The 27,326-nt window shown below is 43.4% G+C and overlaps 1 protein-coding gene across 4 annotated transcripts in view; it reads left to right on the top strand.

Annotated features, from left to right (window-relative positions):
• The window catches only part of PHACTR3 (phosphatase and actin regulator 3), a 166,837-nt gene that overhangs the window by 41,851 nt on the left and 97,660 nt on the right, over nucleotides 1-27,326 (top strand). Inside the window, exon 1 of one of the 4 annotated variants that reach the window (XM_054045728.1) lies at nucleotides 2,087-2,151. The exons of the other annotated variants lie outside the window; for them this stretch is intronic. Within the exon in view, the coding sequence (XP_053901703.1) occupies nucleotides 2,121-2,151 (31 nt within the window). The 5' untranslated portion in view covers nucleotides 2,087-2,120. Of the gene's footprint in view, nucleotides 1-2,086; nucleotides 2,152-27,326 lie in introns of those variants that run through there. 4 annotated transcript variants of the gene reach the window in all.

Below are 27,326 nucleotides of genomic sequence, written 5' to 3'. Positions count from 1 at the left end.
GCCTATGAACACCTATCTCACAGTGAGCATGACGACAGGGGTTTATTTTAGGCCTGGGATAAAACTTTCAAGCGCACCCAAGTAACTTAGACACCTTAGCAAATTTTATCCTTAGACTTTGGAAATGCATTTAGATTAATAATCCCAGTGTGGTAATCTGCTTGAGTTGTTTTGCAATTTCTTGTTGCTGTAAATTGCAGATCTTTTCCAGAACTGTTTGAAGTACTACATTTTGATTATTACATATAATCGGTGAAATATGTTCGCAGTCTATTGAACTTGATGCTAAAAAATATTTAGGATTCTTCCTTTATTAAAAAAAAAAAAAAATCAAAGAAACGTACAGATTGTGGTATAGAAAACAGATACTTTCCCCTCTCACTTTGACAGATACCAGTAGGGGAGGATACTGAGTAGAGCTGGTCAGAAAGCGAGCCTGCTCCCCCCAACCCGCACCGAAGACAAATTTCTACAGAAACTAAAAAACAAAAAACAACAACAAAAAAAAGAATTGTTTTCAAAGCTTTCCATGGAAATTTCATCTTTTAGTTGAAAAGAATCTAGCTCAAAGATGATAAAGGCTCTTAGACTGTAAAGGAAATCAGTCCAAACGTGGCAAGGAGGAGTTATGAAAATGTCTTGCTTGTGCTTTTTCAGCCTGTACTGATAGTGTTTTTGTTGATCTGGTTAACAAAATTTACCCAAGATACTTTTAATCCATTTTCCCCACCATAATTTATGCTCTTCCAAGTGTCCCACCTTGTATATAGGGGGTTTTTAAAGTGAAAAAAAATGTCATCTTGAACACATGGAGCAAGTATCCAATCTTTCCTCTCCACTAACACACTCAAGAGAAAGGTGCTTATTAATAGGAGCCAGGTCTTTTGTGGACAGTCTGTAGGGAGCTGGAGCAGCTGGCAGAATTAGATGTCAGCAAAGAAACGTGAATATTGATTAATCCCATAAAGTGCACAAGAATTCCTCTCTCTCTTTGGCTGATTCTGTATCAACACCTTGCAAGCACATACACCATCGAACCTGAAGGTTGTGGTTTTACCCATTTGTACTTATTTTCTGTGTTGGAGCAGTAGGAAGAACAGAGCAGGTCAGTGGTTGTGGTTTAAGGTCTGCATTTGCCCTAGTGCAGGAAAGAAGCAGTGATTTTAAATTTAGATGGTAATAATACATTCCCAGTGAAAAAACAATGTGCAAAACTGTTCTGGTATCTTGCTTGCTTGAAGCACAGAGCTGTGCAGCTGTTCACAGGGCGTCTTCCTTTTTTTCTGCTTCTTTGCTCTAATGCTGGAGCATCTGCCTTTCCAAAACATTTTAATGCCGAGTCCCCCTAACGAAGATTGGAAGAGGAAAGCAAAGCTTTGTTTGCCTACATTGCAGGGAGCTTGTGAAGATTGCATGGGGAGTATGATCAAATTTAAGTATTCTAGGGGGAAAAAAAACAAGCATGATGCCTTGAGCGGGCTTTCACTATAATTTAGGTTGGAATCCTTTCAAACAGTGGCTGCAGCAGTTTGCTGACAGTGCTATAAACCAAAATTGCCTAGGGAGAAGGGAATCACGGGTTTAACGTGGGAGCTGAGTAACAGCTACTGTGGGGTTGACAGAGGTACCTTAGTGAGCTATAATATACGTAGGGAGTATGGTTTCAGCACTAAGATGGTTCTGGGCCTTTCAGTACCCTCCTTTTTTGCTTCAACGTCTCCAGTTAAAAAGCTTTGTGGAATAAACAGTGACTTTCAGCTTCTTCTACAGGAAAGAGAAACTTGCAGGATGAAGACAAGTTGACTTACAGATTTTCATCAGGTCCTCCATTTAGAAAAGCAAGCTTGATTTTGAACATTGCATAGGATTTTACAATCACATAGGATACTATAAATGATCCAGGCAGCTGTCAGCAAGGACGTGATTTTCCTGGTTAAAATAGGAAATGCATTCATTCTTTGTACATCATGTAAACAGAATCCGTCTAGACCCTGAAGGGGTCTGCCCTTATATTTTTATGTGACCTGAAAAGAAGAGGTGAAGAAATTTCAAGTGATAACAATAAGAAAGGCTGAAAGAAAACTAATCATTTTCTTCCTTGGATCAAGCTGCTGCATTCAATGTGCTCTGAGCAAGAGGCAGCACTCAGGGGTGAGTAACAAGGAATGCAAGAAATGAAAGGAAGGTCACTAAATGTTTACTCCATTTTATTGGTGCCATTTCTTTTAAAGATACCATAGATTCTTTTGTAAATATGCTAGCCTAGGCTAATCAGCAGTTTTAATGGAGGTGGACATTGTAGAAATACTCAAGATTTTAGATTACATATTTTATCCTTGGTGTCTACACTTTTGTTTACATGTTCAATAGAAATTGTCAGAGAATGTACTATACCTGGGCGTGTGGAGCTCGCTTTTAGTGATTTTTTTTAAAAGCATCCATAAGCAATTTGGAATATTGACTTGATGTGTAACTTGTTCTGATATTTTCCTTACCAGTAGAGCTCAGAGGAGATAGAAGAGACCTAGGTTATTCTGCCCATCCCCCTGCTAATAATTCAGGATTGTTCTTCTCAGCTTGTGCTGCACAAGTAAAGAAAGGTTTTTTAGTCAAAGAATGTTTCTCTCCAAAACTGCAAATATCTAAGGTGTTAGATTCATTGTGGAACTGTTTGTTGCATGTGTTTGGCTTCACTGTTATTGGCCAGACAGCAAAAACAGTGTATATTCAAAGTTACAGTGCAGACCGCCTCTGCACAAGGAACACTGATTTACTGATATTTGGGAAATCAAGTTCTTTCAGATACAAGTGTTGCCGGGCTTTTCAGTTCAGTGTTGTGTCAGTGTAGCACTGAGCAGCAAGCTTCTCGATTTGGAGCATTGATGGGGAAGTGGTTGCCTGATTTCCAGCATCAGTCCTCTTATTTCTCAGAAAAATCTTTAAATGTATGTAGCCTAATGTAGCAGTTGTCCCCAGCATTTGCGTGAATGCATTTTGCATAGTGTTGTAAGGATGAAGCATTAAAATGATGACATTCAGTAACAAAGCTAATGAGACACCTGTTCAATCCAAACCTAGAAAAACAAAGGAATTTCCTATACTGTCCATGCAGACCTTTTCATTTGCATATGATGAAGTGTTGAGACCTTCAATAGGAGTATTTATAATTTGGACACACGATGTTGAAATCAACCACCAATAAAATGAAATGCACACACTAAAAAAAGAAATTGATTCTTTCCCACCCCCACTCCTCTGAGATTCATCTGGTATATGAAAAGCTGTTCTGAAATCTGTCTGTGGCTTCCACGCACAAGCAGAGCAAAGAGAAGCTGAAGATGTTTTACTTAAATAACTATTCTTTCTGACCTTTTCTAAAGAACACTTAGTGCCGTACTTTGAGAATACATCACACAGTCTTATATAAGTATGTATTACACACAAATGTACAGGCAACCTTGATTTTGAGACCTTAATGAACTTTTAACATAGTATTTTTGTGTTTAAATTCCTCGGTTTATAAAAAAAGCAAATTAAAATTCATATTTCATCATGTGGTATCATATTGACACCCACATGAGTTGTCAGCCTGGTTGGAAACTTTAGCGTGTCCTCACAGGCCTGAGTCACTTGAGCTAACGGAGTAACCAATAGCAGTAGTAGGTTGTCATTCTATATGCGAGCCAGCACCAGAGGGGGGATGGGACACATTTTGCTGGTCAGTTTCACGGCATTCGCTGACATTAGAGAAATGGTGAAGCTCTGGAATCTTGGGTTCCATTCCTGACTGGAGAGGGGTGTGCGCCAGTGGGTACAGACTTGTTCTCTCCAAGCTTGACCCCTTTTGCCCCATCCCCTCCAACCCGTCTGCCCCCGTCCTGTCTCTTCCCCACTCCAGGGTCTATGTCTCCCTGTCCCGCCCTCCTTGCCTTTCCAGTTTCCACTCCTCAGGCTTCTCATCCCAATCCCCTTGCCTAGCCCAATGCTAGTCTCCTCCTCTGGGATCACTGTCTGAGAACCAATCTTCTCCCCTCCCCACACTCAGTCCCAATCTCCTTGTCTAGATCATCCGCCGCCATACCCCGGTTCTTTGTAGGATCCATCGCTCCTCCCCTCTCCCCATTTCCCCCCAAATGGTATGTAGTCTCTCTCTTTCCCTTCCCCCCAGCACCTCATCCAAACTCAGCATCATCCTCACAAGCCAACTGGCTCCCAGTCCCTGCCCCCGATTTCCTGCACCAGCTCCCAGTCTCTCCCTTCTACAGCTTCTGGTGCCAGTCTGTTTGCTCAGCAAGTCCCAGTCTCCCCCTCCAACTCCCGGTCAGTTCCCTCCCCCAATACCAGTCTCACTAGTCCCACCCTGGCCAGGAGCCGTTGGGAGCAGCCACTACAAGGAAAGTCCTTCTAGCCTTGGACTGAAGCATGCATGAGTTGCTTTGTGGGGATGATGGACTATAGAAGCTGTCTGGTCAGCATTAGAAGCTGTGAGAGGCTCAAACACGCCCAGTGAAAGCACAATCTTCAGAGATTTTAGCTGCTAAAATTGAGCAGTCTGGACATGTGCAAACTGCAGTTTTCCAAGGCTTAGAACCTGGCCACATTTGGGCAGATTTTCACAGGGATGGCAAAAGGACATCCTCCTAGCAAACTGAGAGTCCCTGCTCCAGAGCATGGGGGTGCTAAGTAGTGGTTCTCAAACTTTTGTACTGGTGATCCCTGTCACATAGCAAGCCTCTGAGTGTGACCCCCCCCCCTTATAAATTAAGAACACTTTTAAATATATTTAACACCATTATAAATGCTGGAGGCAAAGCGGGGTTTGGGGTGGAAGCTGACAGCTCGCGACCCCCCATGTAATAACCTCGCAACCCCCTGAGGGATCCCATCCCCCAGTTTGAGAGCCCCTGTGCTAGAGCATTTCAAAGAAAAAGGTTGCCAGAGTGCATGCTTATTTTCACATGGGCAAAAAGTATTTTCCCTAGTCTCATCTTCAGATGGCTGATCCATTTTGGCTGAAATTCCACCACCACCCCACCCCCCAAAAAAGACAAACACCAGTCTGAAACAGATACCGGGTAAGGAAAATTTCAGCCCAAATTATTAAAGTTTGCTAAAATTATAAGCAGCTGAAAATAGGGTCTTATCATGGGAAGTGTGAGGCAACCTTCATGGGTGATGTGACCAGCCCCATCTATAGTATACATTCTGTGCAGCCAGAACTGTAGGTTTGCATGCCAAAGGGTAAAGTACGGTTTCAGTGGTTCTGGTGGAGAGCTTCTTGGTTACAAAGGTAAATATAGATGAGACAGTGCAGGCCTCATTAACAAGCAACTGAAGGTTTCAAAATTAGAGTTTTAGTGCATAGTCAATATGCATAACAAATACAGCTGGTAGTCATGTTAATCCACATCCTATCATATGTTCTGATGGCTCTGCTGCAAGCATTATTGGTTCGTGCTAAAAATGTATATTAAGAATAATATAGCAGAGGCCAATACATCAATTAATCTATTTGCACTCAACTCTGCAGAAGTCTTACACCTCACAGGATCAGAAGGAAATTTCTCTCCCCTTATGTAAATAGTATCATGATAATCACATGGTCTTCCTTAACAAAAGGTCAGAGTTTCAGTTGGGTCTCTTCACCTCCACCTGCCTTGCTGTGAGTGAGCAAGCAGTGATTTGACACATACCTTAACGTGGGTAAGAGATTTTCAGCTTTGCCTTAGAATTTTCTTGCCTTGTGGTTTTGAGCCAGACACTTAACATAGATTTTTGTGGTTTATAGAGTTAGTGATGGTGAATAGCTGGTTGGAGAAGGAAAAGATCTGCTAACCTGAAGGATATAAATGCCTCTCTTAATGAATGGGCACTGTGAAATCTAACTAACAGACTGTGTTGTGTTTTATGGAAATCCCAGAGGCCCTGGTGGTAAATTGGGTTAGTTCGTTATTTAATTTGTAGCTAGAATCAGTTCACATTTTGTTATTTTGATTTACTTTTTATTTTTGAATTCTAAGCACAATTTTGTGTGTGTGTGTGTGTGGAGAGGGAAGGCAGTGGCAGGGGGAGAGGACTTGGCAATGGTAATGAGAGTCTCCTGCCCTCACTTTTTGTTGTAGGAAAGACAGTCTTCTGCCTTCCTCTGAAGCAGCTGGTAGCCACAGCTGGAGAAAGGAGACTAGATGGACCACTAGTCTGATCCAGTCTGGCAAGTCTTTTTCAAAAGCAGCAAGGTAGAATGAAGGAATCTGTCCTCATTAAAATATTAAGTATGGAACTTGGCATCTGAGTTAGAGAGAGGTAGGCTTCTACCACCTTTTTACCCAACTTCAGATTCCTTGAGAACACACATCCTGTGAGTGAAGGCTTAACGGATGCCTAGATCTTATGCGAGGCCTCCACAGCTTCTTCTGCAATGCACAAGGACTGCTGTCTCACACACACACACACACACACGCTTTTAGAAAGTTCAGGATACCAAGTCAATGCATCGCCATCTGAGCAGAAAGCACAAGAGTGAAGTGAATACCTTCACTCGTAGATTCCCCCTTCTCTTCTGCCCATAGCACAAAGCTTGGCTTCATTTTATACAGAGCGCTCAGGAGTAACATCTCAACATCGATTGTAATAATGCATTCATGAAACAGGCAAATACACCAAACATGAGTACTGTACTGTACTTTCTTACAGTACTTCCCCCTTGCTTCCCAACTTCAGTCCATGTTATTACTCTCTGGAGTAGATAAGCCATGGAGCGAGTGTTGGGTACAACAAGTTCTGTCTATAGTGATGTTTTTAAGAGTCCCCGATTTCTTTGATTCACGATGATGGTACATCTCTTTGAAGCATGGAAAAGACTATAAGATCAGCTTAGGACCTGCCCCATAAAGATTGCTCTTTGAAGTACTTTATTTTCTCTGACAGGAGCAATGTCTTGTAGTTCAAACACTGAACTAGGATGCAGGAGATCTGGGTTCACTACCTAGCTCGGCAAAACATCTTGTAACACCTTGAATAAGTTATGAAGTCTGTGCCTCAGTTTCCCCTACTAATAAAATGGCAATACTAGGCTATCTGCCACCCTTTTATTTGACTGGCCTATTTAGATTGTAATTACTTGAGGGCAGAGACTTGTAGTACTGTGTGTTTGCGCAGCACCTGTACAACGGGGCCCCTATCTCAGTTATAGCTTCTGGCACTATTGCCATAGAAATAGGGTGGTATTTTCATAAGCATTTAAGGAAATTCAGTGGATAACTCCCTCAGCTACTTATGAAAATCCCATGCATAAACAATACTACCAATGACAGCAATTGCACCCTTTGAAATATTACTGCTGAATAAATTTCACCTACAGAGATGTTCTCTATTCTCCCCCTTGTCGTAACTTTATTTAGCAAACATTTTCTGGCTACTTTTCTTGTCTGCTCTTAAGATGCTGTCTTACTGGCTGGTCATACTGTTAGTGCTCTCATTTTTTTTTCTTTAAAGAAAGATTTTGAAACACTAAGGCATGTGGAAAATCCAAAAGTGGAGGCTGCAGGCAATACCGCTTTCTGTTTGGTGTGTTTGTGGGAACACGTACCTTTCAAAGATAAAGCTGTGCTGTACATAAATAGACTTTCTGCTTTGCTGTGAAGGAAGATTGCAACAATATTGTCATCCACTCAAAACTAAACCTAGAATGAAGATATCAGAGCTATCCAATACTACATGTAAATTTGATCATAAGGCAGAGTATATTTAGTATGTTTTTTAGTGGTTTATTCCCACAGATGTGAATTAGAAAGTGATATTATACAAAGAGTTTGTGGGTAAATGAGTTGTTGGTTTTTGTTCTAAATGGTCCTGGGGCTATAAGGCAAGATTGAGGAGTAGTTTCTTTATGTGGTCACTCTTTGTAGCCCTGTATAAACGCATTATTAATATGTGCAAAATTAATGTAAAATGAGTAAAAGAAAAATTTACTTGGATGCTCCATAGACCTCTGCTCTCTTCACAAGGAATCTGAGAATCTACAGTATTGTCAGTCCCAGGCATTGAACAATCATGAATCTGGGCCCGCAAAATTAGGAGGTTGATTTAAAATTTATGAGACTTTAAAAAAAAATAATCTGGTTCTTTATTTGTCTTCTGGTTATTGAGTCTTTAGAATTCATGTTAAACATTCTCTGTAAAGAGGAGGGCTAGATTTATTTTTTTAAATGAAATCTGAGATTCTCACATGACTCCAGGAGCTACGGTTTTAGGGAAAAATACCAAACATTATGAGACTCAAAATGTCAAGTTACCAAAACTGGGTATTTTACACAAATAATGTCTGAATATTACATGGAGTCAGGTGAATGACTGTTCATGAGACCTGTTATAGAGATACCTCAGGCCACACAGATTATGTGTTCAGTTTCTGCTAGGGAGCTACAGACTTCCATACTGTCAGGTCATGTTGCCAGTCCTTAGTGGCTGAGGAAAAGTCATCTGAGATAATTGCCTACATGTACCACTAGATAGTACTTTATCCAGCACACACCCTACAGTCATGAACCTCCTCTCCATGTGGAACAGCTTCCTACAGAAGCTGCCTCAGGGAACCAATCATTCTCCTGCTTAATAGTTCTTGGTCAAGAGTACGCTCAGAAATGAACATCTACCCACAAAAGTTTAAAAATGCAAAGAACACAGCATATAGGGAGGTTTGCTTCAGAATATTCTTCAGACACCCACTACTGGGAAAGTGCTGGCCATGCATCAAAGTTATTGTAACACAAATGGGGAAACTGAGGCCCAGAAGGCACCATACATTGCTCAAGGCCAGTGGCAGAACCGTGTTGAGAATTCAGGTGTTTCACACTTTCTAAGTGTGAATGGGGTATAGAAGGGTTACAGCCTGTGTCTAATAGTCATTCCACCTGCTCTGCAGAACACTCTTGGATCAATGCAGAGCAGGCCGTCATCCCATAATGGCATAAGCAGAGTAGCCTCCAAACAACAGTGCATTAGCTTGGGAAGATGAATAACTTTGACAAATTTCAGTTCAGGACCTGGATTTCAAAGGCACCTTTATTTGGTGCCTAGCGTCTTTTGATCCATACTTAGTAAGGTTCTGATCAAGTGCTTCTTAGTAGCTAATGAGCCTGTTTTGGGGCAACAACTGTGCAAAGGATCATGCACTATGATACAAATATGATTTTGTACCAGGTGGAGCAGCTGCAATTGTTATATAAGGGTGATTGGTATAGCGGAAGTTCAAAGGGTTGCCCTTCACATAGCATCCATGCAGGTCTCTGATGATCTGATCAGAGTGCTGCCCGCTGCAGCTGAGACCAGCTTTTGGTTTGTGTGCTGGTAGGTGGAAATTCTAATAAAGTGACTCATTTCATCACAAGCTCTCCTTGCCTTAGTATGGATAATGAACCATAGACTGTCTAGGGCGGGTTGAAATTTTTCATCAAGAGTCTGATGGAAAATTTGGTTTGACAAAAATTTTTAATGAAAAGTGGCTGTTTTCTGTGAAAATTTTTTTACTTTTAATTGAAAACCAAAATATTTCAATTTTATTTGATGTACTCTGGCCAGGGACACCTATAAGGCAGCACAGTGGCTCAGTAAGACTGTAGTGAATTAGGGAAGATGTAGACCAGCGGTTTCAAACACGTAGCCCGTGGAGTTATATGCTGAGGCCTGCCAAGCTCCCTGCCCTCCTGGAGTTATTTCCTGCCACTACCCATCCCCCTCAGCGTGCTGCATCCCCACTCCTCTGCCTACCTCCAGGCGCTTCCCGCTGCAAAACATCTGTTTGGCGGCACTTAGCGCTTTCCAGGAGGGAGGGGGAGGAGCAGGGAGCTGCGCGCTCAAGGGAGGAGGCGGAGAAGAGGCGGGGCTGGGGCAGGGATTTGGGGAAGGGGTTGGAAGAGGTGGGGCAGGGGTGGGGTCTCATGGAAGGGGTGGAGTGGGGGGCGGGTCCAGGAGAGAGGGGGGGGCTTTTGTATCTTTATATGAAAAGGTGTCAGTGATGCAGCCCTCAGGCCAATGTACTAGTCCTCATGTGGCCCTCGTGGTGATTTGAGTGTGAGATCCCTGATGTAGATTGTCTTAGGAGCCCGAGCCAGAGAAGACAACAGGGGTAAGAGGCTCCTGAACAACAAGCCCAATAAGGCACCACAGTGGCATTTCAGAATAGAGTTTTTGGCTTTCAGCTGTAAGATTTTTGGCTGAAAGTTTTTGTTTTTTCACAAAACCCTCCCAAGTTTTAGGGAGGAACAAAAATGTTTTCTGACCAGTTGTGTCTGTCCCCTATTTCATAGATGCCGAGGCCATAAGTGACTATTGTGATTGTCTAGTCTGACCTGTATAACAGGCCACAGAATGTCCCCAAAATAATTCCCAGAGCAGATCTTTTAGAAAAATAACCAATCTTGATTTAAAATTCTTACTGATGGAGACTCCACCACAGACCATAGTAAGTTGTTCTAATATTAAATTATGTTAAGAATTGCACCCTATTTCCAGTCTGAATTTGTCTAGCTTCAACTTCCAGCCATTAGATCATGTTATACCTTTCTCTGATAGAGCGAAAAGCCCATTATTAAATATTTGTTCTCCTTGCAGGTACTTAGACTAATCAAGTCACTCCTTAACCTTCTCTTTGTAATGCTAAATAGATTGAGCTCTTTGAGTCTATCACTATAAAGCAAGTTAGATGCAGGTCCATACTGTATTCTATATATGGAACCAGCAGCACAAGTAGGGCAGTACGGTATGGTACGCCATACGAGCAAGATATTTATAGTTGGTACAGTGTACCAGAAAGAGGAGCAACAGAACATGGGGCCACTAGGCGGCCCCACACCTGCAGCTCCTCCAGCGCAGCTGTACCGCCCTTCCAAACAGGGTCTCTCCTCCATCTGTACAGCAGCCAGCCCTGCTGGAGGATAGGACTGGGGGCGGGGCTGGGGGCGGTACAGCCGTGCCAGAGGAGCTGCTCCTTTCCCCACTGCGGTTCCCGGGACAGCCCTGTGGTTCAGGGCTCTCCTGGAAACTGAAGCAGGGAAAGGAGCAGAACCCCCAGCCCTGCCCTCTGCCCTTCCACGGAGCTGCGTCTCTTCCGGCTCCCACCAGCAGCCCTGCCGGAGGACAGGGATGGGGGCGGAGCTGGGGCGGTATAGGCGCCGGAGGAGCTGCCAATGTTCTGCTCGTTTTCCTATGTTTCCTAGGGATGGGGGGGGGGCTCTATCCTTCTCCTCCTGGACCTTCGGAACATGGGGAAGGGATGGCGAGAGTGTGGGGGCCCCAGGATGGGGGCAGGGAGGAGTCAAGTGGAGGGTCATGTGAGGAGGTCACGTGTCCCCCGTAGCCTCCTCCCCCGAACCGGTAAGAAATGGATTTCACTTGCACCTCTGTATGACAAGCCACAAAGAGTGGAGTTCCAATCTCTGGATACCCAGAGCCAGATGTTCGAAAGAGATAGGCACAGCTGTATGTACAAATTGGAAATGTGCAAGTGGGGCCTAACAGGTGGCCACAATTGTGACAGTTATGCATACAAATTAGATCACTGAAGAAACAGCAAAAGTATCTCATTAGACACTTGTATTTGCAGTTTTGCATGTAAAATTATGTATTAGTGTATATCAGTGGTTCCCAAACTAGGGGTGCAGCTTGTTCAGGGTAAGCCCCTGGCAGGCCGGGCAGGTTTGTTTACCTGCCACGTCTGCAGGTTCGGCCGATCGCAGCTCCCAGTGGCCACGGTTTGTCGTTCTTGGCCAATGGGAGCTGCAGAAAGCAGTGTGGGCTGAGGGACATTCTGGCCACCGCTTCCCGCAGCCCCCATTGGCCTGGAGCGTAATGTGTTATGTGGGCCACATCCAATGCTACCTGTATGGCTCTGAGGATGTCACATGGGCTGCAGCTCTGTGCTGATTGAGACCCACTGCTTTAGGAATTTACGTTTTCAAGCTGTTCGCTGCAACCTTGAGGGCTAGAACATTATTTTGTTTGTTTTTTTAAATGAAAGCTGAGATTCTCACATTCACATGACTGCAGAAGTTAGAGCTTTCACAAGAAATACCAAATATCACAATACTGCAAATAACACCTCATAGTAGATGTTCTACACACTTATTAACAGATACAAGCTACCGTAAACTTCATTATTTGGTGAATGCTTTCAATTTTTCACTAGAAAAACTCCCTATAAGCAGAATTCACTATACTGTTAGCAACTCCCACAATTTTATCATGGTTCTCAATATTTGGTGTTTTTCCTCAGAGCCACTGGTGTAGTGGACTAGTTATGTGAGAATTTCAACTTTAATTTTAGCGGGGGGGGGGGAAGGGATACGTTTCTGGCCCTCATTGTTGTGGAGAAAAGTTTGACACAAGTGCATCCTAAAGGCTTAAATAACCAGTGGGAAGAGAATAAGAACCTTAGATTTAAACATATATATTTTATAGAGTCTCATAATAATTTTGTGCAACAATGAACCTCGAGTTTCAACTATAACACCATTGACCTTTGTTTGCATGGTTACACCCAGCACTGCCAATTCTTTTAATTTTATCATCTTATAGTATCTGGCATTTCTCTTAAAAATCATATGATTACATAAGAATTTGAACTTTCACTTAAAGTTTCTAGCCCTCATAGATTACAGAGAAAAGCGTGAAAATGCAAACCCTAATGACAGAAAGCAAATACCCCTCCCCTACATGTATTATTTTAAAAATCTAATGATTTTGGGGAGAGGTATGACTCATGATTTAAAACTTGGGGTTGACAATACCCATAACCTACCAAATAGGTAGAAACGTATGGACTATTTCACAACTTTAACAACTAAAGCAAGTGCAAACATGGCTTCTATATATTCTGTTTGCACGAGGAAGTGACTATTATGTGATAAATAGCTGAACCAAGTACATTACATTTATTATGAACCTTTGACCATTTCACCAGATATATAGCAGAACATCCCAGCTTGAAATTGTAGCGTTACTGCTGCAAATCACAGCTTTCCTTGTTCACATTCGCGGTTTGCACTAGCACAGTGACACTAGTTTTTGGCCACCAACTGCATTGACCTAACTGCTCGCATTGAAATCAATGGGAGTTTTACCAAACACTAAGGGTATATCTACATGGCGCACAGAAACCTGCAGCAGTGAGTCTCAGAACCTGATGGTGCTAAAAATAGCTGTGTAGAATTTGGTGCTTGGGCTGGCACTGGGACTCTAAAACCCAGGATGGGGTCCAGATCCTGAGCCCAAATGTGTACACAGCTATTTTTAGAGCAGTGGTGCAGGACCAAGTCTGCAGACCCAGGCTCTGAGACTTGCTGCTGCAGATTTGTGATTGCCGTGTAGATGTACCTTAAGTGTTTTAGCAACTCTCTCCCTTAATAACCCCACCTTTTCAGCAGGAAAAGAGAACTGATTTTCTCATTATGCAAAAATTAATTGTCATTCAATGACAGGTTTCAGAGTAGTAGCCGTGTTAGTCTGTATCCGAAGAAGTGGGCTGTAGTCCACGAAAGCTTATGCTCTAATAAATTTGTTAGTCTCTAAGGTGCCACAAGTACTCCTGTTCTTCTTTTTGCGGATACAGACTAACACGGCTACTACTCTGAAACCTGTCATTCAATGGAATTCATCTTGCAGCAAAACCTTGCAGGATATATGGATTTGTAAGGCTTCAGGTCTGAATACAAATACAGTGGCACCCACAGAATATATCCACAACCTGATTACATTCTGGCCTATGTTGTTCTGACATTCTTCCCCTTAAATTAATGTTCATTTTTACTAACCCTCCCTATTTAGCTGGAAATAAAGTAGGGCCATAAGACAGCGAAGGAACAACCTTCCTCCCTTCCCCTGAAAACTAAAGCCCAGTTATTTAAAGAGGAAAGTCCCGAGAAAATTGCATTCCTTTCCACAGTGTACTTGAACATTGCAACAGATTAAAAAAAAATTCCTAGGATTCTTGTGCAGTTGTCTGACTGAAATATTGAAAGTGGGTCTAAAATGAACTCTGGGTATTTGAAAGGAATAATGACTAAAGAAAATTAGCATTATTGTAAATGACAAAGGGGACCATTAATTTTTCATGTCTGTGCTCATGAAGAATGTGATTAAATGGGAGCAGGCAAGATGACAGGGACCATATGTCATATTTCCACTCAAGTCATATAGCAATATCAAATCGCTTCAAAATGGTTTTCCCAGAATCTGTAGTTGGATGTTATTGCATTAAATACTGCATCAGCAGCTATCAGTTGGCTGTATTTACATGGCATAACTAAAGGGGCTGTCCTGTCTGTGCCTTGACCTCCCACTATCTCCTGCATCTCCACAAAAATTAATGCTTTTAGAAAAAAACAAGGCCCGGGAAATTATGCTTGTACAGAATGTAAAACATTACAAACCTGAAAGAGGCATAGACCCACCAGCCCTTGCCTGTGTAATTAGGTGTTTATACATGCACGGTCAGAACTGGCCATTTGTACAGCCAGCTATTGGATTCGTATATACAGCTTCAGCAACTCTGAATGCAGATTAGATCCACAATTATGCATATACTTGTTGGGCAGCTGCACAACTCTGAAAATATGTTTCTCTGTAACTAACTACCTGGCTGCAAACAGTTATTTCACTGGCAACTGTAGGTTGTTCACTTAGTAGCTGCATATGATGCATTGGCACATCTACAGCTTACATCTGGCCCAGATCATGGTGACACGACGGCACTACTGAATTCTTCATGCGCTGTCACAGGATGATATATCTTGTCCCACCATAGAAGAACTCCATCATACTGACATGTTACTGCAATTAGAATGCCCAGGATTAAGGGTCTGGCCTCATGTAGCTACTGAAAGATATACAAGATACTGAGCTATTTCCATGAGTTAGGTCAGGAAGTGGGTTCTTGTCACCACTATGTACACATTATAGTTTACAGAATAAATTGGCAAGGATTCTTTACCATGATGCTTTATGTATCTTTGGCCGGCTTTAAAAAAAAAAAAAAAAGCGACCTCAATGATAGGTTCTTTGGTAAAGTTTGTTTTTTCCTGAATACCAGAGGGCTCAGCTGAGTATTATTTCCCTTCTTAAGTGGCTAAAACATAAGTTAAAGCTGCCTTTAGGCAGGCTCAGTGCACCCTGCGGCCTTGCTGGAACGTTTTCAACGAATAAGCAAAGTTTGCACATTTGAAACAGGAAGATTTGTTTTTCAGCTGACTTCACCAGTTCTTTGGCTCAGGGAGTCACGCAGGGTACAGTTAGGTTTTCGCAGTCAGTGGAAAGGAAGTTGACTAAATACCAAAAAATATTCTCCTGTTCCCACAACCCCTGTGCCAACTCCATGAGAAACTTGCATAGAACTAGGGAAAACAGTGGGCAAAAATTTAGAGACTATTAAAATATGAATTTTCAGTTCAACTGTGTTCACAACCCTTTCACCTGGGTTCGAGCAGTTGAGCGTTAGGAACACCAATATTCACAGAGTAGTGCTTTAATTGTTGCCAAAATTTGATTTCTAATTTTTATCTTTGATTGTACTATTTGAAAAATCAAATGTGCACTGGTGGGGTGAGTTAAATCCATAATCCAAGAAAGGGCCAGCAGCAGTGTGGCTGAACTTTTCAGCGTCTTGTAGACACACAGAATGTGCACCTGAATACCTGTGTCATTGGGCACCACAGGTGGGACACGAAGTGACTTAGGCATTGCAGTGCTGAGCGTTGAGGTGCCTAAAAGTTAGGCACCACGAAAAATCACAGGACCACCACACCAAGCCACAAAGCCTGAGTTAGGCACTGCCCCCCCCCAGCTCCCATTGGCCGCAGTTCCCAGCCAATGGGAGTGCGAAGCTAGTGCTCGGGGCGGGTGGCCCCCCTGCCTTGGAGCCAGATCTGCTGGCCTCTTCTGCGGCGCAGCGCGGTGCCAGGTGAGGAAGGGACTAGCCTCCCTTAGAACCTCAGCACCACCGACTGGACTTTTAATGGCCCGGTCGGTGGTGCTGACCAGAGCCACCAGGGTCCCTTTTCAATCAGGCGTTCCAGTCCAAAACCGGACGCCTGGCAACCCTAGATGAGCACTTAAATCCAGGCAGCAAATAAGCACCTGGTTCTGCTTGGGATCCACAAACCAGACAGAAAACAGGCATTTCGCCACCTAAGTTGCTTGCAGGTCCTGAAACAAAATTGATGGGGATGGGGAGGGCGGGGAGAGGAAGTGAAAGCCCTCCCTTATAATCTTTAGCCTAGTGGATGGGCTACTCACCCAAGGTGGGGGAGACTCCGCCCCCGGTTCAAATTCCAGAGAAGGGACTTGAACGGGGATCAGCCACCTCAGGTGAATGTCTGGGCCACTGGGCTATGGAGTCAGTCTAATTTTCTCACTGGCCTAAATTAATATTTAATTATTCAATTGTTTAATTAAAGAGGAACAACTTTAATAGGAGAGACTGAGGGAGCCCCACATCAGAATACTCCATAGCCCCTGGTTGTTTTGTATGAACTCCCCTGAGGGGCTTGATCCAGTAGGCGTGCTCAGAGACCCCTGACCAAATCAGGCCCCGGCACGTGACTTAGATAGCTGAACGCTTATCTTTCTTGGTTTGTGAATTGCTCTGGGGCTGAGGCAGCAGTGTGCATACTCAAGCAGGAGATAGGTGGCTAGAGTGAGGCTGCAATACGCATGCTCAGAGGAAAAAATCTTAGGAGATTAGGCACCTCCAAGGTTAGGTGGCAGCCAAGCAGGAGTTCTGTGGATTGCAGAGGTGCCTAAAAACTGGGCTCAGGCCCCCAAGTACTTTGTGGATCACACGCTACATGCCTGAAAGATGAGCATGCACAGAAGCATGCATGCACTTGGAAAATCTGGCCCCATGTCTATCATGGATAGCAGGTCTATCCAGGTGTTTTGGATATGGGTGAATCATGAAGAACCTGCAGTACTGAACTGAAACCAAATAACTAACTTAATTGTGACCTCCTGTGTTCATATGACTAATGGGAACTCAGGGACCTGTTTCATGTTTAATTCCATTTAAAAATTATCACTATTTGAAACCTTAAGTCTGTATGTTTCTGAGTAGAGAGGCAATAAGAGCCTAGCATAAAAGCATAGACCCATCCCTTTAGCCTGAGCTACTGTAGCTTGTCCACATTGTGGAATGTTTTCTGAATGGTTTTTATCATGGTTTCCAAAGATGAAAACACTCTGCTACAACTCAGTTGAAGCTGGTTGGGTACTAGCTTAACTTTTCAAAGCAGCTGCATTCTTTCCTTAGCAGGCTAGGATCCTGGTCCTATAGAAGTCAATAGGAATTTTGCAAGAAAGACCCCTTGCCCCCAAAAAGTTATAAAAAAATACTTTCAAACCTGTAACCTACATGAGAAAGGGAGGGGGGCAAGAGGAAGGTATAAGGACATATGTATGTCTCATGATTGAAGCAAATCCCCACCCAGACCCTTTCACACTGCCCACCAACAGAATACAGGCCGTTTAAAAACACACGCCAGACCTTTATAACTGGATCAATACACTGACCTCCTTCAACTCTGTGCAGCAGTTTCTTCTGCCTCACAGAATGCAGCCCCATATCAAGGGACTATGCCTCTCACGCTAGCCAAGACCCTGTGTGACCTTGGATACGTCATTTCACCAGCCTGTTCCTCAGTTAATACACCTGCAAATCAAGTATAATAATACTGACCTACCTCACAGCAGAGCCTGCAGCACACCTTGCAATCCTTGACTGAAGGGCAGAATATTTGTGACAGGGCAGCTAACCTCATCCCAGCATCAAGTTACAGGGATTCCTTAATTCCCCTCAATGGTGCACAGTCTTCTGCTGGCAGTTATGTAGTTTATTGGGGTTTTCAGGCAATTTGTGTACTGTGATTTGAGCCTCCAGCCAAAGCAAGCTCCTCTCCATCCGGGGTAACAAACAGTCCCAAGAAGACAGACATTTTGCCCTTATCAGGCTGAACAGTTCAACAGTCATTTCCCCAAGGTCCAGACAAGTCTCCCTTCTTGCAGGGGAGTGATAGCAGGCTGCCCCCAGTTCTCTCTGGAAGACACAGCCTAGGGCTCCTAAGCAAGCGTAAGCACTGGGGTGTACCATTACAGTGTGTGCCATTACACGTAGCCTCCAGCTTTTCCTCTCACTTGTTCCTGTAACCAGCCTCCTCTTAGGCTTCCTCCAAGCTACTTACTTAGGACTTTAATAACCTCTCTTGCCAAAACCACACCCAAACTGATGGCTGGCCCTTCTTTTATAGCCTAAACCCCTACTCCCAAGAGGCCTTGCTGTAGCTACAATCACATGATCCCACAAGGAAACTACAAATCCCAGAATGCTTGTTCTTAAAGAGCTAGTACTTGGAGTATGGGTGGGCTCAGCTGGCTCCTTTGAGAATGTTTTTCTGCTTCCTGCCTATGGACAGGCATTAAACCCAAGGCTGTAGCAAACAGTTCAGTGGTTTGGGGTTGCTTCAGTAGACAGTAGACACCAAATTAGTTGAACTGCTTCAATAGACTGGTAATCAGTAGAACAGGACAGTTCTTGAGAATGGGAGACTGAGACAGAGGAAGTCTGAATAATTGGGAATTATTATTATTCTTGTCTCTGTTCATTGTTTAAATTCACCACACATAGACCCTGTAAAGGAGGTATGTTCTCCCTGCTGTAATGTTATTGTTTTCATTGCTTTGGGAAATTCTCTGAAGATGATGTTTCCTTTAAATGTACATTTTAAGCCAAGTGCTGCTCTCCATTGCAGTGGAATAGCGTATTGCCAACCCCAAGTTTTCAAAAATTATGAGGCCAGCCCCCAAAATCATGAGACTAGCTTAAAAATCATGGGATTTTAGAAATAAATACATCTGAAGTTCTTTTTATTTGCCTTCTGGGTTTTGAGCCTTTACGCTTCACATTCTCAAGCCCGCTGTACAATAATAAAGGCTTTTTATTAATTACCGGTAACAATAAAAAAACAGACTTTTTGTTTTAACTGAAAGTTATGTAATAACAGGATTCCAGCAGCTGAGGCTTTTTTTTAAAAAGCCAGATATTATGATACTCACAATAAAATCATGAGAGTTGGCAACACTGGTAAAGATCCAGAGAAACTCTGTTGACTAAATTGGAGCTACTTTTGAATTATACTCACATATAACTGAGAACAGAATAGCACCTACTTCTCTGTTTCTCTCTCTAAAATATTCTGGAATAGCATTAGGGGAAAGACAAAGCCAACACATATTAATATTGTTTGAGGTCAAGATTTTCAAACCGAGGTGCCCAAAGTTCCTAAATCCCTATGTACAAACCTAAATAGGGGTGGCCTTGTGCCGCACATGTTGACTGTGTTTTGGAGTAGGGCAGGCATATCACTTGCTCAGAGATAGAATAATATGTCATGCAAGGTGACTTTCATAACTGCTTAAAATGTCTCTAAACGGACATCTAGGAGACTGAAAATACAGCCATACAAAGAAAACAACCTGTCAGAGTATCAGCTGACCCTGGATGTTCCCTCTCATTTATTACAGACCTGAAGGACTTCTGGAACACCAGCAAGCTACGCATGACTAAGCAGGCAGGAATGAGATAGTCTAACAGATGTACTGAGCCGCACTCACTGGAATCTGGTAGACATGAGACTGGTGTTATCTAATACATATCCATCTATCTTCTTATATGGCCCATCACCATGGCATTGGGGCACCTCCCAAGTGCATAAAAATACAAATAACAAATTCTTCCTGTCTTCCTTCCCAGCCTGTAGAAGAAAAAGCTTGATTTATTCATAGGCTTTTTGTTTATTGATGTGTGTGCATGTTTGTGCGCACACGTGCAAAGAAACTGAGAAATGTGAATGTGAAAAAATGAGTTTCACATTGTGTTATGAAAGTGGGCCAGTCCATGGTCACCCTTACATCTTGCAGCCTGGAGTTGCATAGCTTAGCTTCAGCTCCTACAAACATTGTATGCATCCGAAGAAGTGGGCTGTAGCCCACGAAAGCTTATGCTCTAATACATTTGTTAGTCTCTAAGGTGCCACAAGTACTCCTGTTCTTTTTGCGGATACAGACTAACACGCCAAAAAGCGGTGCCCCCAATTTTTTTTTACAGCGTTCCTACGCCCCCTCCGCGAGCGTGCGGTCGCCGCTCCACTTCTCCCACCTCCCCTCCGCGAGCGCGCGGTCGCCGCTCCACTTCTCCCGCCTCCCAGGCTTGCAGCGCCAATCAGCTGTTTGGCACCTCAAGCCTGGGAGGGGAGGAGAATTAGAGCGGGGGTGGCATCAGGGCCGGCTCTAGGCACCAGCAAAACAAGCTGGTGCTTGGGGCGGCACATTTTTAGGGGCGGCATTCTGGCGCGGGCCATGCCGCCCCTAAAAATGTGCCCCGGCCGCCCTAACTCACCTCCGCTGCTGGCGCTCGCGCGCCGCTGCTCGCCCTCCCTCCCAGGCTCTCAAACCCGGGAGGGAGGAGGAGATCCTGAGCGGCTGTGGCGCGCGAAACAGCTGATTCGCACGCCGCGGCCGCTCGGGATCTTCCCCTCCCTCCCGGGTTTGAGAGCCTGGGAGGGAGGGGGAGACCCTGAGTGGCCGCGGCGCACGCGCTGCTTCTCCCTCTCCCTCCCTCCCTCCTAGGCTTGAGAGCCTTGGGGGAGGAGGCAGGGCTGGGGATTTGGGGAAGGGGCGGAGTTGAGGCGGGGCCGGGGGTGGGGTAAGAAAAAAACGGGCGGGGGGGGCGGCCAAAATTGTTTTCGCTTGGGGCAGCAAAAATCCTAGAGCCGGCCCTGGGTGGCGTGCTGGGGGAGGGGGCGGAGCAGAGGTGAGTTGGGGTGGGGAACTGCTGCATGGCTCCCGGGGGGGGGGATCTGCCGTGGTGGGGGGGGGCTGCCGCAGGGCTGGGGGGGGGTGCAAGGTGGAAGTTTCGCCTAGGGCGCGAAACTTCCTTGCACCAGCCCTGGTTAGCAACAGAGTCCTGTGGCACCTTTTAGTCTATAAGGTGCCACAGGACTCTTTGTTGTTTTTTACAGATCCAGACTAACACGGCTACCCCTCTGATACTTGGAAAGTAGTTGTTATTGAATGTCTTGGTCACAGAGCGGAGATGATCTCTCAGGTAGCTACAGTCAAAACACCATCACTCCCCCTTCCCAGCCCCATCATGCCCTCTAGGCCAGGACCTGTGATTACAGCCATTCCTGTAATCCTGTACATTATGCAGAGAAGCCCCTGCTCCCCCTTATGACAAGGGGGTTCTGCAGTGGTATGGAGGGGTCGCAGAGTGGGGCAGAATCTGTCCCTTTGTGGCTTTCTAATTTGTTTGTATTTGTGACTTCCAAGTGACCTTTCCCTTGTGAGGGAGGGATAGCTCAGTGGTTTGAGCATTGGCGTGCTTAAACCCAGTGTTATGAGCTCAATGCTCGAGGGGGCCATTTAGGGATCTGGGGCAAAATCAGTACCTGGTCCTGCTAGTGAAAGCAGGGGGCTGGACTCAATAACCTTTCAGGGTCCCTTCCAGCTCTATGAGATAGGTATAAATAAAACAAAGAATCAAATAACTAGACCATGACACACACATGGGTTTGAGCTACGAGAGCCTGATCTGGGTTTCCGTGGGAATTACCTGGTTTTATTGTGAATCAGATGTTTCGGTGACTTACACATATTTAAAAAAAAACATGAACTACAAGAAACTTCCACCAGGAATACATGTGCCATATGAATTACACAGATGAAATAGCCAAACTGCACATGAAACATATAGTCAATGTGTACAATCATTGACTTTCCGCCCATGTCAATTGAATATAGCATCATACCTCAGGTGACTGGTGTCCTATTTAAACTGATGTCCGGTGTGATATACATTGTTCATCTTAGGCTAGTGTCCGCATCACATAAAATATAATCATAGCTACTACCAATTCATATCCCTTAGGAACCTCTGCGGGAAGACCAAAGACTGACTGGGCCCATGGAGACTGAATAACACTGTCACCACTAAGCATGGTCTCGTTAGATCGGGATCAAGGACCAGTGACAAGCAGCATGGGGAAGCTTGCACTCCAGTGTCATTAGTGGAGGAAGGAGGTGTCCATTTCTGTAGCTGAATGAACACCAGTGTTATCAGTGCTGCCCAGCTGGCATTTTTTATCATCACTTGTTGGTTTTAAAGGGAAGCTATAAAAAAGGGGAGGGGGGAAATTGGGTGAACCTATAATTCCCCCCAACTCAAGTTGCGTTCCACATCCCCACAAACAAATTTGTGGCAGAAGAAACAAGGTTAAGTTAGAAACAGAAGTGGACACCCGCTTCCTCCACTAATAATGCAGCAGTACAAGCTTCCCCATGCTTCTTGTCAGAGGTCCTTGACCCTGACCTAAAATGACGCTGATTAGTGGTGACAGTGTTACTCAGTATCCATGGTCCCATTCAGTCTTCAGTCTTCCTGCAGACGTTCCTAAGAGGTGTGAAATTGGTAGACCAAGATAAACAATGTATATCACACAGGACATCAGACAGTAACTCCTCTCAATCCCCATCAGTTTAAATAGGACATCAGTGATTAGGGTACTAGCCTAGAACTTGGGAGACCTGCACGGAAGTTGACTTCTTGCAATCTGTAATCTCTTTTTTCCTTAGTGCCCTATAAGGTTCCCTTATATTTTGTTTATTCAACTGCTTATTTCTTCTTGAATGAGAACAATGTGGAATCCCTCATAAACTTGTTTGTTTGCAGCATTTCCTAAGACTTAGCAACATCTTTTCTCATTTTCCTGCTGAGAATCACTCCCAAAAGCACACTTCCTTGTGCTGTGAATCACCTGGCATTGCTGCATGTTCAGGGCTATCCATTTATTGAGATCATTTGCTACTGAAATGAACACATTTATTTTAGTCCCACAGAATAATATAGCAATTCAAAAGGCAATTCAAATAGGCAAATATCAGGCTTATATTTTTTATTTTTTCAATCCATCCTATTGTAAACTACTTTAAACAAAAGGAAAGATCACCAGAAGAAGAGCTTTTCCATAGAGACAGGCCCTGCTATTAATAAAATTACACGATAGTTTCAGCACATGAAAAGAATGAGAAATTACATCTATTTTTGTCTCCCTTGAATATTCCATATTACTTTATTGTCAAGGGGATAGAGCCTGCCTTCAGAGTTGCATGTAATATTGAATTGATAGGGAGAATTCTTTCTTTCTTCCTTCCCTTCTGTGTGAGATACAGAAAGCAAGTATCATACACAAAACTATATGAAATGACCTAAAATAAATGTTGTTTTCAAACAGTCTGGACATATGTGTCAGTTCCTCTCTGGTACTTTGGAGCAAGCTCTGTTTAGTTGTGACAGATTTATATAGATCACATGGGAGGCTTGATGGTGGTTGGGAGGCATTTGGGTTATCCAGTGCAGTCAACTGGAAACACCCTGGGCCAAATTTTGACATCAGGTACAAAGGTGAAACCCCAATAGACCTCCTCATTATATGGCAATAACAGAGAACGGAGCAGAATTTGACCAACTGCATTTCCCTTGAACCACTGGGTCTTGATCTTATCAGTCTAATATTTAACTGCACTCTGGGTTCAGGAAAAAGAAAAAGGGATGCCTCAAGCTTCCCTGCATTTTCCAAATAAACTTTGTTATCCTCTTATGTAAAACACTAAGAGGATCTTCCAAGTAGCAAAGAGCTTTATATGCTGCTTCACTTAAAATCAGAGATGTAAAACATGGTTTTGTTCTGTGGTCACAGCCAATTCAGTCATTTATTGCAATGAATGGGCAATGTCAAGGCAGCATATGGTAGTTTTAACTCTGCTTCGTTACCCAATGTGATAAACCAATTCTGAACGCTTGTAATATCTAAATGCTTTCTTTAAAGAAAGGACTTTCCTACATAGTCTTGATTAAAGTCAGGCTTTCATGGCCCAAAGGCTCAATAAACACTTCTGAGCAGACAGAAGACTGTGGGTAGGAGTTGGCTATTCAGATCTGCAAGTGAGTGAAGTATGGGAGGTAGCAAAGGCTGTAATAGGAGTGAAAATCTGCATACTTACATAGGAGAAGGATGGGTAGGGCACTAGCCTGGACTTGGGAGGCTCTGGATTCCGTTTTTTGCTTTACTATAGAACTTCTGTGTGACCGTATCTACATGTACTTGGGGCAGAAACTTCATGCGAGAAGGAGGTAAGCTTGAGATGACAAGAAAAATCTAATTTCCTTAACCCGTGATTAATACAGAACAATGTGAGGCATAGCAATGCATGCCTGTAGGTACAGCATAGCCAGCGGACAAAAGTGAGTGATATTTGATATATTTTCCCTCTTGGTTATGTCTCACGACATTTTTTTATTCCTGTATTTGCCATATGTATCTATTTGACCTGTCTGTGAACTCAGCTTATCTTATGTTTGACTAAGTTGACCTTGTTTTTATTCCTACCATTGTTGCATGAAACCCTTGACCTGGATTCCTACTCTCTTCAGTCTAGACTTAAACTGAAATGCTTGGGGCTTGGTTTGTAGTGAACAAAGCCAGGACACTGAGAACGAAGGATGGGACTCTGCCCTGAACCTGCCCTACCATCCCTACATACTGTACTGTAGGCAGCTCCAAACAGCAAGTGATTTTATATACCATTTATGCTGCAACAACAAATCACTGGGGTTGAGTTAGGGGCAGCATTTAAACCTTAACTTTAAATACCATCTATTAACCTCAGGCACAACCTTGCAAGGCACTAAAGGCTTCAGAATTTGAGGTCAGTCACATGCACCTCACAAGATCAGGCCCAAATGATGCCTAAGACAAATAAGCACATATGCCATGATACGTAAAATTACTACAGTTCTGAAGTCTCTACAAATGCCTAGACGCAATGGAATGAAGCTAAGGACGCAGTGGCAGTATAAATCTTGACTATTTTAGCTTTAGTTACTTTAGTAAGTAATCAGTTGTTACCGGTCCAATATTATCATTTTAATAGCACACCCTCTCCTAGTTCTCATTTCAGGTTACTGGTGCTGCATAGCTTCTTACTATTTTATGCTATATGCACCATCATTGGAAGGGTGGGGAAAGGGTTAGTAGCTTTTTCTGTATGTACAGAACATTCATAGTGTTCTTCATTAGAAAGCATCTATTATGGATATTGAGGGGGTCTTTTGTTTCCAGCTCTTAATGACTCATGCAAAGAGCAAGAGCGCAGCTTAAATCTGACAGTCGAAAGGAAAATGAGAGAGAGAGAGAGAAAGGGGGGGGGGAAACAGTTTTTCTGCTTCACCTTCTTTTTAAAGAACTTAAAATTACATCCTTTGGGTCAGACATGCTCGAAGTATTCCACACCCATTTCCCTCCCTGCCCTGCTCCCCCCCTTGCCCAGCCCCCTTACATGAGACACTGAGAGACTTCTCAATGGAGTCATGGTAGGACTAAAAGGGACAAGAATCTACTTGCCTTCACATCTGTTTGATAAAACACCTTCCTATTGGGATAGAAATTCCATGTGTGTTCTCTGGCCTCTTAAAATGTAAGTTTTCTTTGAGATATAGTCATCTCTCTTTCAGTCAAAGAAAAACCCTAAGAGAAAGAAAAAACAGAAACAGCCCCAATATTTCTGCTGATGAAAGTGAAATGCCATAGAAAAAAATTATTAGATGCTTCTTTCCCCAAACTTGACCTTTTGGATGAAAACCATGAGCTATTTGGAAGTAACGAAACAACTGTGCTGGATGGGAAGTGTTTGCTTTTTTAACAGCTTTGAGTTTCTTCTCACCTAACATAGACACTCAGCTGTCACTAATGTTAATAGAAGTTATATATGCATCCAAAAGATAATAGAACCCTTCTCTTAACATAGTATTATTGTTGAAAGGACATATTGTTCTTTTTCTTTTTTTGATCTTTCAAGCCTTTTGTACAGCCACTGTCACCAGCAAGCTGCAAACACATAGGATAGGACCTTCAATATTGCTGAAGCTCCCTGAATTTTACATACTATTGCATTATAGATTAAAGCCCACAACTCTGGGACTGACGTATTCTTACCAGCTGAGCCATAACATACAGGGCAGGATTTTAATGGGCAAGAGAATTCCAAAACCTCACAATGTCTGTACGTATTGTGTTTCAGATGCAATAAGGGCCCATTTCTCCCAAATGCTTTATACTGCCCCCCCATGCCCCCACCACAAAGCTGCCTCAGAGCTGCTGGATGATTCCTGCAGCAACTGGAAATCCTTGGATGGCCCAAAGCTGCCAGAGCATCTCCTACACCATCCATAGGCTGATCTGTGGGTGCGAGAGCGGCTCATTGGGGCACTAGGCAGCTGCTGTAAATTCCACAACCTCCCGATATTTTCTTCCTCTCATCTGGTCACCCTAGAATCAGGCCTAAGCTCTTATTTTTTTGCTAAATTACCTATGTGCATTGACCATAATCTAGGAAAAGGGCCAGTTTAATGTTACTGCACGGGTCAATACAATTGACTCAATCCAATATGAGTCAATCCAATACAACTATTGTGTTCCCTGCGAGCTCACCCTGAATGGGGTAACTATAGAAAAATGGATCAGTTAAATATTACAGAGGGAAGTGTGAAGTACATGCGGACATTAACAGAAGAATGCATTGTGTGCATTCACTGGGGAGAATAACATTAGAATACTTTTTATGAGCTGGTATTATGTAAGCAGTGGGGCTTCTTGCAGTGGTGGCGGTGAACCTCTGAGGTTGCCTTCAGGGAGTCTCACAGATGGAGCGGCAATTTGTTCCTTCTCACTGCTTCTATGCTGGATGTTGTTGACTTGTGCTCTCAGTGCTGCCAATTGCGTTAGCAGCCAGACATGATAGGGAGGAAGCATGTTAGGCTGAACAGGAGATCTTCTGTAGCAAAAGATTTTTACATGTAAAAGTCAATCAACCTCCATGAAGTACCTGACCAGATTACTACTTCAATAGTGTGCGTAGGTGCTGTATTTAGAGAAGTATTTTGTCTGGGATTTTTTTTTATTTTTGCGCTTTCCTGCTGAATTCTTTTCTTTTTATTAATTTGCGTTACTTTTTGTCTGGAAGTATTTGAGCTGCACTTTGTTGCTTGCCTTTTGTTTTTCAGCTGTAATCCTAGTTTAATTAACCTTTACTGTTGCTGGTAATTAGCAAGCATTTGGAATATAAAGGAAGACATTTCTCAGCATTAATAATTTCCATTTTAATTCAGCTCTGGAGATACTGTACATACTTTGAATACTTTTATTTGCTATCTCCTTTTACCTTTGGCA

Source organism: Malaclemys terrapin, chromosome 12, assembly GCF_027887155.1.
Source record: "Malaclemys terrapin pileata isolate rMalTer1 chromosome 12, rMalTer1.hap1, whole genome shotgun sequence".
Taxonomy (NCBI): domain Eukaryota; kingdom Metazoa; phylum Chordata; order Testudines; family Emydidae; genus Malaclemys; species Malaclemys terrapin.
The sequence above is the reverse complement of the archived record's forward strand: the minus strand, read 5'-3'. Positions and strand labels throughout refer to the sequence as shown.